Source organism: Macaca nemestrina, chromosome 7, assembly GCF_043159975.1.
Source record: "Macaca nemestrina isolate mMacNem1 chromosome 7, mMacNem.hap1, whole genome shotgun sequence".
NCBI lineage: Eukaryota > Metazoa > Chordata > Mammalia > Primates > Cercopithecidae > Macaca > Macaca nemestrina.
This window is the reverse complement of record NC_092131.1, coordinates 136,089,856-136,103,740: the sequence shown is the minus strand read 5'-3', so window position 1 is coordinate 136,103,740 and position 13,885 is coordinate 136,089,856. Positions and strand designations below refer to the sequence as shown.

Here is a 13,885-nt window from a genome sequence, read left to right as displayed (position 1 = left end):
ATTAGCGAGGGAGGGCAGTCCTAGGAAAGACAGTTCACCTTAGAGATGCCTTAAAAAACAACAAAAGAAGGATGTGTGGTCAAGATGGGGTGAGTGGAGAGGGCTTGCTTTTACTTCAAATGCTGCATTATTGCCCTGATTTCACTAAGTTACTTATTTGAGACACCTACCAACTTCATATATATTTTTATTAGATGTCGACAAGGATGGCACATCTGTGTACGGAGACCCCATGTGCACAGGCGACTTCATTTCTACATAGCTGCTTTCTGGAAGCTTGCAGGTGAGGATGGGTGGGTCCTTAATTGTGGCGTAAGGGTTTTCACTGCTATTCAAGGAACAAGTACTAGAACTGCACACGGATTCTTTCATGTAATCTGCAAGGCAAGAGAGAGTTCTTAGGACAAACAAGAATACAAGTCTTCATGTTAATACCAGAAGCAGACTGTAGTTGAGTTTATGTGCCTTCAGGATCCTAGGGCTGGAAAAGCCAGGATAATCCAAGATTGATTTACTTATTAAATGTGTTGAGAAGTGCTCTCCCAGGTAGGCAGAGTTCTTTTTCCAAAGAAACTTATGTTTTTGGAGGACAGGAACATTTTTGTTTTTAGTAGTCAGGTATTAATTCAAGATATGCATAATATGCTTTGACATGTATTATTTAATTTTTGTAAATTCTTGCAAGGATTGCTGATAGTTGCATTTTATGAGATGAAGGCTCAGAGATATGAAGTGACTTAGCTAAAGTCACACAGCTAGTAAATGTCAGTGCCAAGACTTGAATCCATGCCTTTGGACTCCTTGGCCTGTGCATTCTGTGATGATATTCTTGTGAATTCTTCTTTTTTGAGATGTTGCCTAGGCTGGTCTCAAACTCCTGCGCTTAAGTGATTCTTCCGCCTCAGCCTCCTGAGTAGCTGGTATTATCAGTACGTGCCACCACACCTGGCTTGAATTGTTTTCGATGACTGAGAAGCTTAGGTTCAGAAGAAGTAGGCATGCATGTTTTAGCACAGATGTCAGCAATTTGACAGCCTGTAAGTGGCAGACTCTTAGCAGTATCCCTGCCCTCCAGGAGCTCATGATCAGAATAGGGTAGACTGAAGTGTAATTGAGGTGTAAAAAGCACGTCAGTCTTAAGCTAGCCTTTGGAAAGTTCCTGTTTTCTAGCAAGCCTATAACGTGTTCTTGGGTTGTTTATCCTGTTCTTGTCAATGCTAACTGAAACCCATTTCAGCAGCATCTTTCTGATACTAGAGCTCATGCTTCCTCTCCTGCCACCTCTCAGTTGTATAGTTGTACCATCCCCAAGACTTCAGAGTACAAAAGGATGCAGGCTGGTTTCCAAATATGAAATGTAGCTTCACTGGAGGAAGAAAGGTTCTTTAGTGACTAGGAGCCACGGAAGGAAAGGGGATTCCCTCTTTCAGCCTCTATACCATTCTCCTGCACATAGTCCCAAGCAAGGCAGGATTTGCCTGGAAAGAGCAGTAAACTCTAATGTAGCAGCTCTGACCTTCATCTGTGAGGCTGTGCTAGACAAGGGAACTAGACACAAGCACTGGGTTGCTTGAGTTGATAGAAGTGATCTAAAAGGCATCTCAGCACTAAATTTCTGTGAAAGGTAGCAGATGGTGAAATTCTTGGATGATCTGTCACTAGAACTACCACAGTTTACATTTTGGGTTGCTATTTATTTATGCTGTCTGTCTCCAACTTGTGAGAGTAATGAAAATGGTAAAAAGTGAAAGTGATAATGCAACTCAGTGGATGACTTAGATGTACCTTGGGACCCTGAAAGCCAGAACACTCCATATGTACAAAGTAGCTAGATGTATGTCACCACAAGTAGTCTTATTTCCCATAAAAGGCAACTGGTTGGAAGAGGATTTACTTTTCTGTTAAAGTAGATGTCCATTCTGTTGATGTTTGTTTCAGCAGGTAGTATTTCCTCAATCTTGTACAAAAATATGTTCACCCATTAGTTCCTTTAAGTGTTTACAACACTCTGTGGTATAGGTAGAGCAATAATTATCTCTCTCCTCCTCCTCTTATTGCTTATGAGGAAGTCATTGCTTATGAGATTTAGAGTGGGAATTGACTTCCTCAGGATCACACTACTTATCAGTAGCAGAGCAAACTCTGTAGAACTAGGCGCAGAGCACTTTCCATCACAATTTAGCCCAGAAGTTGAGAGGGATGTTGGCTTTAGTCATGTCTTAAGATTGTGGCCTCTTTTTTTTTTTTTTTTTTTTTTGAGACGGAGTCTCGCTCTGTCGCCCAGGCTGGAGTGCAGTGGCCGGATCTCAGCTCACTGCAAGCTCCGCCTCCCGGGTTCACGCCATTCTCCTGCCTCAGCCTCCCGAGCAGCTGGGACTACAGGCGCCCGCCACCTCGCCCGGCTAGTTTTTTGTATTTTTTAGTAGAGACGGGGTTTCACCGTGTTAGCCAGGATAGTCTCGATCTCCTGACCTCGTGATCCACCCGTCTCGGCCTCCCAAAGTGCTGGGATTACAGGCTTGAGCCACCGCACCCGGCCTAGATTGTGGCCTCTTTAGCATATGACTCTAGAGAGGAGGAGAAAATATCCTTGCAAGACACTGAACGATCTCAGCCAGCACCAGCATGGCCTAAAGGGAGGCTAGATAGGCCTAGATGCTGGTTGAGGCTCACATGGGGAAAAGGGGCTGTGGGCCCTTGACTGTGACCTGCCCAAGCCACATAAATTTGCCTCTTAGTGGGTGTTTAGTTTTTTAGTACAAGGAAGTGGTGGTAAGTCCAAGAACCCCAGCGTGGCCCATCTGTCCCACTTTGGGTTCTCTGAACTCACCAGCTAAGGAGTAAGGCAATAGGGCACAGAGCTTCTGGTTTGGAAGCTGATGACCAGTAGTATTTAAAGAAGGGCTATTGCAGCTGCCTCAACTGCATATTTTTTAACACACAAGGAATAACCACTTTACGTAGCACTTATAGTCTTCATTCCAGTTAAGTCATTTGAAACTTGTTACATCGTGAATAGGGCTGGGCAGAAAGGACTATTACTAATTTAGAATGAGGAACGTGAAGCTCAGAAAATTTGCTAATGTAATTCCTAATGTTAGTAAGTAGTTTAGTCAGTACTCAACACCATCTTCTCTTGATACCAATCAAGATGTTTTCCTTCACTACATGTCTTGTTATCCAGTGCTCCTGTCCATATCTCTAAAGGCAAACTGTATCTGCAGTAGCTCCACCTTACCCTTAACAAGGAATGTCTTTGATCTATGGGGCCAAGCCCAGCTGAGAGAAAAAGGCTAAGCTCTTAAGCTTTTTGGGGATATCCCATGACTGACTGAGTTAGGGCAGTAGGAGAGCCTTTGAAGCTCAATGTCTAAAAGAACCTCAGCCAGTTGATAGTGCCTCTTCTCATTTTCACCAGAAAAGTGAGGGCTACTTTAAAGTTTTGGGGAATAAATTGTTGGCTTTGGAGCAGGGGATGAGCCTATATGGATAAAAGAGAAGTTGATGTTTGCGTGGGGGAGGGGCTAAGCTCAGGGAGAAGTATCTTTCATATGGGGCAGAGGATGGAGCAGTGCAAGTGTGTGTTGGCTGGGTGGTGAGAAAAGGGTGTTGAATTATGGACTCATCCGTACCCCATCTCTACTGGGACTGGAGAATGGGGAAGGGCTGGGCAAGCTGGAAACTCCACCTCAGGAAGCCAGTTTGTTCTCCAGCTGAGTCATCCACCTGCCTGTGAGAGGGGAGGGTAGGGTGAGTGGAAGAATAACCAGCTGCTCTTAGATACTTCCTCATCCTTTTATAGCCCCACCCCTGTCCCCAGTCCCAACCCTTCAGAGCATTTTGCAAAGAAAGAGGAAGCATCAACCCAGGCTACCCAAGCTCTGGGAGTCACTCCTCCAAGGCTTGTCGTTCGCATCAGGATTGGTGGCTTGGTCCTGTAATGCCCTGGCATTTGCTCTCATCTGGTTCCTACCTCCCCACATAGTCATACACTATCAGAGACAGAGGGGGCTTATGAGATGAACTATATGTTTTCATTTTATAAAGGGAGCATCAAATCCAGAGAGAGGCAGTAACTTTCCAGGGCCACCTTGTGTGTGGGATCTGAGCCCACCTTGGCTTAAGGGGCATGCTAACCTCCACCAAGGCTCAACTTAACTGTTAGGGAAAAACCCAGGCATTGAATATCCATCTCTTGCTTCTTGACTTGCTACTATTAATAGAAGGCCACACTGCTTCTTCTCTTCCTGGGCCATAAATTAGCATCTTTCTCTTGATGGAGAGATAGGAGGGAGGAGGTCTTGGGGTCAGAACACTGGCTTTAAAAATAATCTTCTGGATGTCATTGGGCTCCTAATTACCTAAGCCCCAAGTTTATGCAAAGAGAAACTTGGAAGTTAGATGGCAAGGAGCACAACGGGCGGGGGTGGGGGGGAAGTGGCAGCAACAGTGGGCTCAAGGATTGCAGCATCATAAAGGCGATGGAGAATAGCTGGGAGGATTTCTTCTTTAGCAGTTTGAAATGGCTGACAATTGAACACCAGGCAGTTTGTTGCAGAATCATTGTGCTGGGGGGAGAAGGGGAAATAGAAGGGTGTTGAGCAGTGTAAGTGGTCTCACTGAACCTCCAGGATGACAGTGAGTGGAGTTCTTCAGTAAGTAACAAGGGAAAGGGCAGGCATTGACTAAGGCTTTTATTTTATTTTATTTATTTTATTTATTTATTTTTTGAGACGGAGTCTCAGTCTCGCTCTGTTGCCCAGGCTGGAGTGCAGTGGCTCAATCTGCTCACTGCAAGCTCTGCCTCCTGGGTTCACGCCACTCTCCTGCCTCAGCCTCCTGAGTAGCTGAGACTACAGGCGCCCGCCACCACGCCCAGCTAATTTTTTGTATTTTTAGTAGAGACGGGGTTTCACTATGTTAACCAGGATGGTCTCGATCTCCTGACCTCGTGATCCTTCCACCTCGGCCTCCCAAAGTGCTGGGATTACAGGCGTGAGCCACTGTGTCCGGCTACCTAAGACTTCTAGAATGTCAGAGATTGAAAGGGCCTTAGAGATGCTGCTAGTACAACCCCATTGTTTTATAGTGAAAGAAACCAAGACCCAGAAAACAGTGCTGTGACCTAGTCAGCACCACACAGCAAGAACTAGGACTACAACCCACTTTCCTTAACTCCTAGGCTAGGGCTTTTTCCCCCACTGAGTTCAGAGAACACTGAGACTCTTAATTCTTAGTAGTTCTGATTTGGTTTGCCCCAGTAGTTTCAGGAACTAGTTTCATTTGTGCTACAGACTAGCTTATTAAATGTTTATTTGGGGGGCGTTAGCCAATTAGTGGGATTTATTCCATGTTTTGGTAAGTATTGCTGTAAAGTTCTGAACTGTGACATTGTATTTTCCTTTTTTTCAGTTCTTATTCTGATGTGTTGGTCCCCAACACCTGCTGGTACATTTGCTTACATAGCTCTCTTTTCTCTTTAAAGGATGATTGTAGCCAGAGTGGTAAAATAAAATCTGGCTGCCTGCTGAGCCCTCCCCTGCACTCAGAGGTCAGATATGTGATTCTACGAAATAGGAATGAAATGTATGCTGAGGCAGAGACACTGCTTTCCTGATATTTGTTTTACATGTGTCTTTTTTTTACATGTTAAGCTTTGAGCTTTGTTGTATATGCGAATTTGAAAGTAACCACCCTAATCACAATGTACAGGACAACACAGTGCATAGGAAAGTTGTGTGTTCAGTTATTGGAGTTTCTGGGCCTGAGTTTATTCACGCTTGATTCATGCGTGGTCTTGAGCTAGAAAGGCCCTTAGAGATCTTTCTGCCCAATCCCCATACCTTTTAGAGAAAGAAACTGAGGTGCCAGGTCATAGTCATGAAATAGAACTGTTCTTTGTTTTCGGCCTTACCTACTGTTCTTCATTTGGATGGTTTAAGTCAAAACACACAGAAAATTGCCAAAATAATGCTTCCAAGGGAATGTCTGTTGGCTGGCTGGGAGACTGGGGATGACCTTTTGTCCTCAGACAGTTCTCTTGGGCTGTGCATATCCTAACAAAGGCTGATAGTGACTCAGCCTCTTGTTCAGAACGCAGTACTCACCACCACCCCCTACCCTGAGCTCACCCCACATCTAATAACCATTTCCCCAAAAGGACTGTAGATGACTAGCTGTTCTTGGTTAGGGAATGGTTGTGTCTTGGTGTATGTAAAGCTAGGTCCGAAAGACTAGAACAATAATCAGGGACATCTGGGTCAGTCTAGACCAGTGTTTGGGGAATAAGCTGCATAAGGATACCCTGAGGGTGCTCTTCATACATGCAGATTCCAGGGCCCCACTCTAGATCTGCATCAGAGTTTTGAGGAGATGGGGCGTGAACATCTGTATTTTTAACAAGCTTTCCAGGTGATTCTGGTACACTGTTAGATTTAGGATATGCATTGGGACCTTTGCTGTCGTATCTCAGTTTGGCTTAAGCTCTTTTTTTTTTTTGAGACAGAGTCTTGCTCTGTCGCCTAGGCTGGAGTGCAGTGGCGTGATCTTGGTTCACTGCAACCTTTGCCTCCCGGGTTCAAGCAATTCTTGTGCCTCAGCCTCCCAAGTAGCTGGGATTACAGGTGTATGCTACCATGCCCAACTAATTTTTGTATGTTTAGTAGAGACAGGGTTTTGCCATGTTAGCCAGGCTGGTCTTGAACTTCTGACCTCAAGTGATCTGCCCACCTCAACCTCTCAAAGTGCTGAGATCACAGGTGTGAGCCACTGTGCCTGGCCTTAAGCTGTTTTAAATAGACCTCCGAGACAAAAGAATAGCCCCATTACATTAGTACCACCTTTACAGTATGCAAAAACACTTCCCATCTGTGATTTTATTGGTTACTCATGATAACCTTGTTAGACAATGGGACAGGCATTAGACAATAGGACAGGCAAAATTATCCCAACTTTGCAGATGAGGAAACAGCCTTGGAGAGCTCACAGTCTAAGGTCACAGTTAATAAGCAACAGAGTGGCAAGTAACAGAGTTCCAAAGCCCCCTATTTCACACATTCTGGCATTTAAACCTAGGGCAGGACCTGACCTTTCATCTTTGGCTTCACCTGTAGACTTCCTAGAGGGATGATCCAACTTGCAGTTCCCATGTGTTAGGGATTTGTCTTGGCTTCTCTGCTCTTGGAGGCAGAGATCTCTTGAGGTTGGAGTGCCATACAATATTAACACTGCATATCATTTTCATTCCTTGTGCCCCCAGAAAGCCAGCAGGTGCAGGGTGGCATTCCTTGCTAGTGCAACGACAGGAGGCCTCTGGGGCAGGTAGATCAACTTTATTTCAGATTTTATAATCAATTTAACTCGTACTAATTGGTTGGATAATGATGCTTTACATTTCCGAAGACATTTAGTTGGCATCTATAAAAAACCCACAAGCATTTGCTAAGCAGGTGCAACTGAAATCGAAAGATGAATTCCATTATTATTATGATTGCTCCTCCTGGGCACAGCTACCCAGCAGCCCCAGGCCCTGTGGTCTTTTGACCTTTTGTGGGGGCAGACACACGCAGTTTCTCTCAATTGGAATTCCTGGCCATTTCAGATCTGCACTCTTTATCTTGCTAAGCCCTCTGTAATAAGACATCGGGATTGGATACTCTACCTTTGAAGCCTTTGTCCATAATGTATGTGTTCTGACGTCTATCCATTCCACAAGCACCTGTGAAAAAAATAACGTAAGGCAAGAAAATATGGGGGTGAGGTTTACTTAGACTGCTTGTGTTTGTTCTTTTTTCTTGCTTTTCCCCACTTTCTCCCCTACCCAGAAAATAGTTGTTTATTGCTAGAAAATGATTCTGGGTTTAATCTACCTGAAATTATTTTGATAAATGATTCTGGGTTTAATCCACCTGAAATTGTTTTGATTATAGGAATTCTTAAAAGGCTCATAAGCATTAAGGTGAACTACAGCGACCCCTGGCATATTCAGCACTCCTTCCCTTTAACCTTCACCCTAGGGGAATGTCTTTCAGAAAGTAATAAAAGGCCGTTCTGATGCCACCTGCATTCCCTGCAGGTGAAACTCCAGGCTCCAAGGGTATAGGATAAGGAATGAAGCAGAACCAGTTCTTAGCTTGAGGGAAAGTTGTAAGACATTACAAATCACAGTTCTGTTGGAATTTGGCATGGGTTTGAAGATAATATTTATCACCTCTCAGCTCTGGTCCTGTCTGTCCTCTCCTGGATCCAAGGCTTATCTGAGGGGAGCCAGAGAGAAAGAGGGAGACAGGTGGCTGAGGTTCTTGATTAGTCGTCTTTGTAGGATGTGCAGACATTCCCTCCCATAGCCAGTTCTCTTAGTTACTCATTTTTTGGGGTGGACCATTTGCACATAATGTAGAGTTGTTTTTGGAAAGTATTACCAGTGTTTTCAGCCCCAAGGATTCCTTTCTACCTTTTGGCTGTCAGTTTTTTCCTAAGCTCCAACAACGCATGATGGCCCTGAGCCTCAGCCAGAGGCTTCAGGGACTAAGCTTGGGTTCTTTGCTACTGGTGATCCCAGAAAAGAAATTGTTTGGCATTTCTAGGTTAGGACAGTAATGACTGGCTCAAAGAGCAATTTTTTCTTCCAGCTTTGAACCGAGGACACAGTACCAAGCGAGGCCTGCAGCAAGTACTTACTAAAACACAGTTTGACATTCCATGACTCTTCCCAGTTTCTCACACTGAAGACCATCCTGTTGCTATTTAGATGCCTCCCTATAGCTCCTCTACATAGAGTTCCCATGTTGAATTTGAAAGAGTCTACTCCCATCTGCCTACCTTCCACACATTACTGAGGGATACAGCAGAACCAGGCCTAAGTTTTTCTTTCAAGTTTGCTATTTTTCTTTTCTTTTTTTTTTTTTTTTGAGACGGGGTCTCGCTGTGTCACCCAGGCTGGAGTACAGTGGCGCAATCTCCGCTCACTGCAACCTCCACCTTCCAGGTTCAGTCGATTCTCCTGTCTCAGCCTCCCGAGTAGCTGGGACTACAGGCATGTGCCACCACTCCCAGCTAATTTTTTTGTATTTTTAACAGATGGGGTTTCACCATGTTGGCCAGGCTGGTCTTGAACTTCTGACCTCACGTGATCTGCCTACCTCAGCCTCCCAAAGTGCTGGGATTACAGGTGTGAGCCACCTCACCCGGCCTCAAATTTTTTCTGAAAGGTGTATAGGTACCTGTGTCCTTCAGAATCATGACTGCAACTGCCTATATGCTGGCATTAGTTCAGCACTTTATACAAAGGACTTCCTTTGCCCTCCCTGAGGGAAGGTGGCTAGGGCATTAACTTTTCCTTTTTACAGAACAGGGAACAGGCCCAAAGAGTAGCAGTGACTTGTCCAAAACCACACCGGCAAGTGAGAAACTGAGTTACAGTTACAGCCCACATCTCTCCAAGTATTCTCTCGCATTGGACACCAGCCTGCCTGGGTATAAGACAAATGCCAGCGCATGGTGCTCTGGTTACACTAGTTGAAGAGAGAGATCTGTAAAGCAGGAGAAATCTGGCCTGGCTCAGAGGATGCTCCCTTGTGGAAAGAGATACAGGGTGGTGGTGGTGGGGCTGTGTGTGTGGATATGTTGGGGGAGTGGGAGAGATTATAGTTAGTGGGGTTATTAAATGCCCTGGATACTATCCAGGGGACCCACAGCTAAGAATATAGCCTCCTGAGTATAGGCCCAGGGTCCATGCAGCCCATGCCTGCTCAGTGGGCAGATGAATTCAGAACTTTCACCCTTCCTCGTGTTACTGGACCCAGGGACCTGCAGGGGTTGGTAGAGCAGCTCAGTTTCCTTAGAGTTCTAGGAGCCTGAGGTCAGGCCTAGAGTTGTCCAGTGTGCCAAGGCCCTGCCCCAGTGTGCCCCAGAGGAGCCACTTTGTAGGGAGGCCACATTCTCTGTTCATTCATTGTGCTTATTCCTATGATACCTTATGTAACTCCTACCCACATGTTCCCATCTCAGAGCTAACTTTCCAAGTCTCTTGTGTGTGTCTCTCCCAAGCCACCAGGTTTCAGCCCAGGCTGTACTCAGTACGTGAGTACAGATGATGTTGGTTGATACATCCTGCCCCAGCCTCTGCAGATCCCTGTTTGACAACCCTGCCCTGTGATCTGAGAAAGCTTGGCTTGGGCCACTGGGGTTTCTGGAGTCTCTGGGAAACATTGGACTTTATTAGCCAGAGAGCTAACTCCCTGTTATCCACTCCAGCAGGGCCCAAAGAACCCCAAAGATGTCACCATCCCCAAGTCATTTTTGAATGATGTTGGGTTGTATTTTGTGGCCTGTAGGGAGGGCAGTTTTGTTGTATCTTCTCCACCCTAAGTAGCCCGTTTGTCCACATCCACCATTCACTGTGGGAACAGAATGGGTGATGGGGAAGATCCAGACAGGTTTCCATCTTTAGATAGGGGATTGAGCTGGTAGACATGTTAGGAGGGAAGAGGGCTTAAAAGGGAGAGTTCTGGGACCATGGGGTGGAGGTCAAGGTGCAGGGATGGGGATTAGGGCAGGTGCTGGGTCTGGTCTGGCATGAGGGGGTGGAGGGTAGGGCTGGGGTCTGACCTGGTGAGTGTGGCTCAGCGGGGTGGCTGAGGTGTCTAAGTTCAATGTAGAAGTCCTCGGGCGGGTACCTGGCCTCCAGGGCACTGATCTGGAAATGGGAGTCTAGTGAGAGGAATGACAGGGAGGAGCCATTATTCCCAGGGCCCTGGTATGGCAGGGAAGAGGGTAGGAAGTACACAAGTGGGCCAGGGTCAGGGTGAGGCAGGCTGGGAGGACTTGGGGGCCTCTGTGTATAGCATCCAGAGGGGCTGGGGCCAGGGGCTCTGTTAGAGCCAAGGTCGTCTGCCTTGTTTCCCCTCTCCCTCCCTCCCTCCGTTCCTTCCTCCCTCCCTCTGCGGGAATTAGTGCTCCTCCACCAGGGAGGAGGCAGGGGAAAGAAGCCCTTGAAAGGAGTGCCTTGGTAGGGCCTGGGTCGTCAGGCAGAGGTTCCTATCCAGATGGTGAGTGTCTTTTGCTTCCATCTAGATTCCCTACATCCTGGCCCTGGTTTTCTCCCTTGTGGTCCCTGGGTCATAGCAGGGACTTAGCCCTAATATAGTAATGGAAAGGGATTCTAGGGCTTCATCTGCTTGTGAGAGCCGAAATTTCTCCCTGGGGGAAACCATGTTCAGGACTCATAACCCTTTCCCTTCAAGCTGGGTCCCTCTCAATATGGAAGAAGAATAGGGTGGGACATGATGGTGGGGACCAGACTCAAACCACTACTGACCTAACACGTTCACATAGCTGTAGGGGGTCCAGCCTGCTGTGTCTCTGTCAAGGGACTTGTTACTGAGCTGTTTGGAGAGTAGGAGAGCCAGTTAATATATAGTGCCCCAGGTGCCCTTCCCCAATCTTCACTTTGCGTAGCTTCAGTGCACGCACCCTGTGATAATCCTGACCCACCTGGGTCCTAGGCCATTGAAAGAAAGGGCGAGCTAGGTGTTCCATGACAGGCCACCATGGTGTGGTTGATGCCAGTGGGAACAGAACATACCCCACCCCCGGTGTTGGGCTGAAGTTGTAGGGTTCCCAGGCCTCCTGGGGTAGCTTGAGCCAAGCTGGCCCTGATAGAGGAAGCAGATTAGCTGGGGGGTGGGGCTTAGCTTTAGGAGAGGGGCCTCTGGTGACGTCCCAGCTGCAACATGAGGCCATCTCCAGCACAGAGGGAAGTCTTGAGGCTGCCTGCAATGTCACTGTTACCTCTGCCACCTGATCTTGATTAGGGCTGAATGTGAGATTTTCCTTTTCCTGTGACCAAAGGAAAGCTTCAGAATAGAGTATCTTGAGGTTTATGTTGTCATCTTTCCTTTCTCTACATTTTCACAGCTGCCCTTCATATGAGGCAAGGATGGTTATCCTCATTTTACAGATGGCGACCTGAGTCCTGACTTGTGTGCTTTGCTTGTGAACACACAAGGAGTCAGTGACAAAGCTGTGTCTGGAACTCAGGTCTCAGCTCCCAGTGCCATGTCCTTTCCATGTCATCACAGCTGCCTGCCTCTGCTGCAGATGCCCTATCTGTTAGACTGAGGGGTCCTTAACCACATAGAGCCACTCTGGGCCCCTGGGTTGAGGTGACCCAGAGGGTCACCAAGTTGGCTACTCTGCAGTAATTCCAGCCCCTTACCAAAAGAGGGTGGAGGCTGAGAGTGGTCTTGGGGTGTTGGCTTGATAGTGGTTGCCCTTGAGGCTGTATATCTGTGTTACTGTTGCTGGACCAGGTCTGTAGGCCGATGGTCATTCTCCACGGGACAGGGAAGAAAGGACTCGTAGATCTCTAGGGCATAGCCCTGGACAGTGAAAGCCATGCTTTTGTCCCTGAATGGGTATTATGGGAAGCTAGGAATCCTGAAATTCCCACTCCCACCATGGCCCTGCTCCCCACTGTTCTGTGTCTGTGGGCATGGGCACAGGTGGGTATCCAGAGGTATGCAGCATGAGCCTCTCAGACCTGTCCTCGGGGACTGTTCATCCTCACTTCTTGTTTCCCGCTCTGCCTGGTGTGAGTCTGGGCACATTAAGGGAGCTCCCATATGTATTATCTACACATAGGTGCGGAGACATCCTTGCCCAAGGGCCTGTGAGTATAAGAGGACATCTTGCCAACAGCCAGGGTTATGCTGGAAGCTGTCAGGGAAGGTCCTGTCCAGAAGGGTGCACACCTGCCATGAAGACCTACAGAACTCACTGTCCACAGAACACTGGCTGTGGCTGAAGTTTGGGTTCCACATCCCTTGTGTTGATTGAGATTGCAACAAATGGTTATGAGTGGGTACTGATGACATGGTTATGTTCACATTGTTAGGTAGTTATCTGAATAACAGTAGTTACTCTATAATATGCCAGTTGCACACCTTGTGTTGGTAGCATACTGCAGTGATTTGTGATAGGTGGTCTAGTTTTTTTCTTTTTTTCTTTTTTTTTTTTTTTTTTTTTTGAGATGGAGTCTTGCTCTGTCGTCAGGCTGGAGTGCAATGGCACGATCTCAGCTCACAGCAGCCTCCACTTCCTGGGTTCAAGCAATCCTCCTGCCTCAGCCTCCCAAGTAGCTGGGAATACAGGCGTGAGCCACCACGCCTGGCCTACAAGGTGGTCTGGTGTTTTGATTACATGCTGACATGTGGCAAAAGTGTCTACATGATTATAGGTGATAAAGCTAATACGTGATTACATGACTTGGTACCAGTTGGTTACAGGATGCAGGGGTATATGTTATAGTGAGTGATGCTGTGGGTTGGTTACACAGCACTTGGCTCCACATAACATGCTGGCTCCATTACATGCTTCACAGAGTGTTTACATGTACCATGGATCACAGGGTTGCTTTTAATGTATTGGCGGTCAGTTCTACATGGACCCTCCATGTGGGGGATGCAGTTCCTTCCTGGGCAGAGGTGAGGGTTAAATGAGAGGGCAGTGAGTGGGGGCTGGGGAATCAGGGGCCCGGTACCTTGGTGGGGCTGTTCCTGTCCAGAGTGCTGGCCTGGCTGGTGGCAGGCCCCCCACATGCCAGTGCGTGGTAGCTGGAATTGGAAAAGCAGTGGGCATGGCTGCTACTTTGAGACAAATCTGGGAAGAGAACAAGGTGCCACATACCATCATACCCCTGCCCCTGGTATGAGATACCCCCAGTACTAATGCTTGGGCTGGGAGCCTTGAGAGAGCCCTGCAAAGACAAACAGCCAAGTACCCCATCCCCCAAGCTTCCTGGCATCCACTACCCCTACCGAAATCTGGAGAGCCTGATTTGCTGCTTCCCTTATGCTGGTCCTCCCTGCAGCATGGCAGAATGCAG

At 47.2% G+C, this 13,885-nt stretch overlaps 1 protein-coding gene across 5 annotated transcripts in view; it reads right to left on the bottom strand.

The window, feature by feature from the left end:
* The window catches only part of LOC105488312 (multiple EGF like domains 11), a 388,835-nt gene that overhangs the window by 8,178 nt on the left and 366,772 nt on the right, over positions 1-13,885 (bottom strand). For 2 of the 5 annotated variants that reach the window (XM_071101176.1, XM_071101177.1), the window contains exons 21-26: positions 13,541-13,659; positions 11,791-11,838; positions 11,318-11,384; positions 10,609-10,710; positions 7,661-7,717; positions 171-377 (exon numbers count right to left, since the gene is read on the bottom strand). In XM_071101176.1, the coding sequence (XP_070957277.1) occupies positions 171-377; positions 7,661-7,717; positions 10,609-10,710; positions 11,318-11,384; positions 11,791-11,838; positions 13,541-13,659 (600 nt within the window). Of the gene's footprint in view, positions 1-170; positions 378-6,851; positions 7,455-7,660; positions 7,718-10,608; positions 10,711-11,317; positions 11,385-11,790; positions 11,839-13,540; positions 13,660-13,885 lie in introns of those variants that run through there. The other 3 variants (XM_071101178.1, XM_071101180.1, XM_071101179.1) reach the window with 3 other exon arrangements.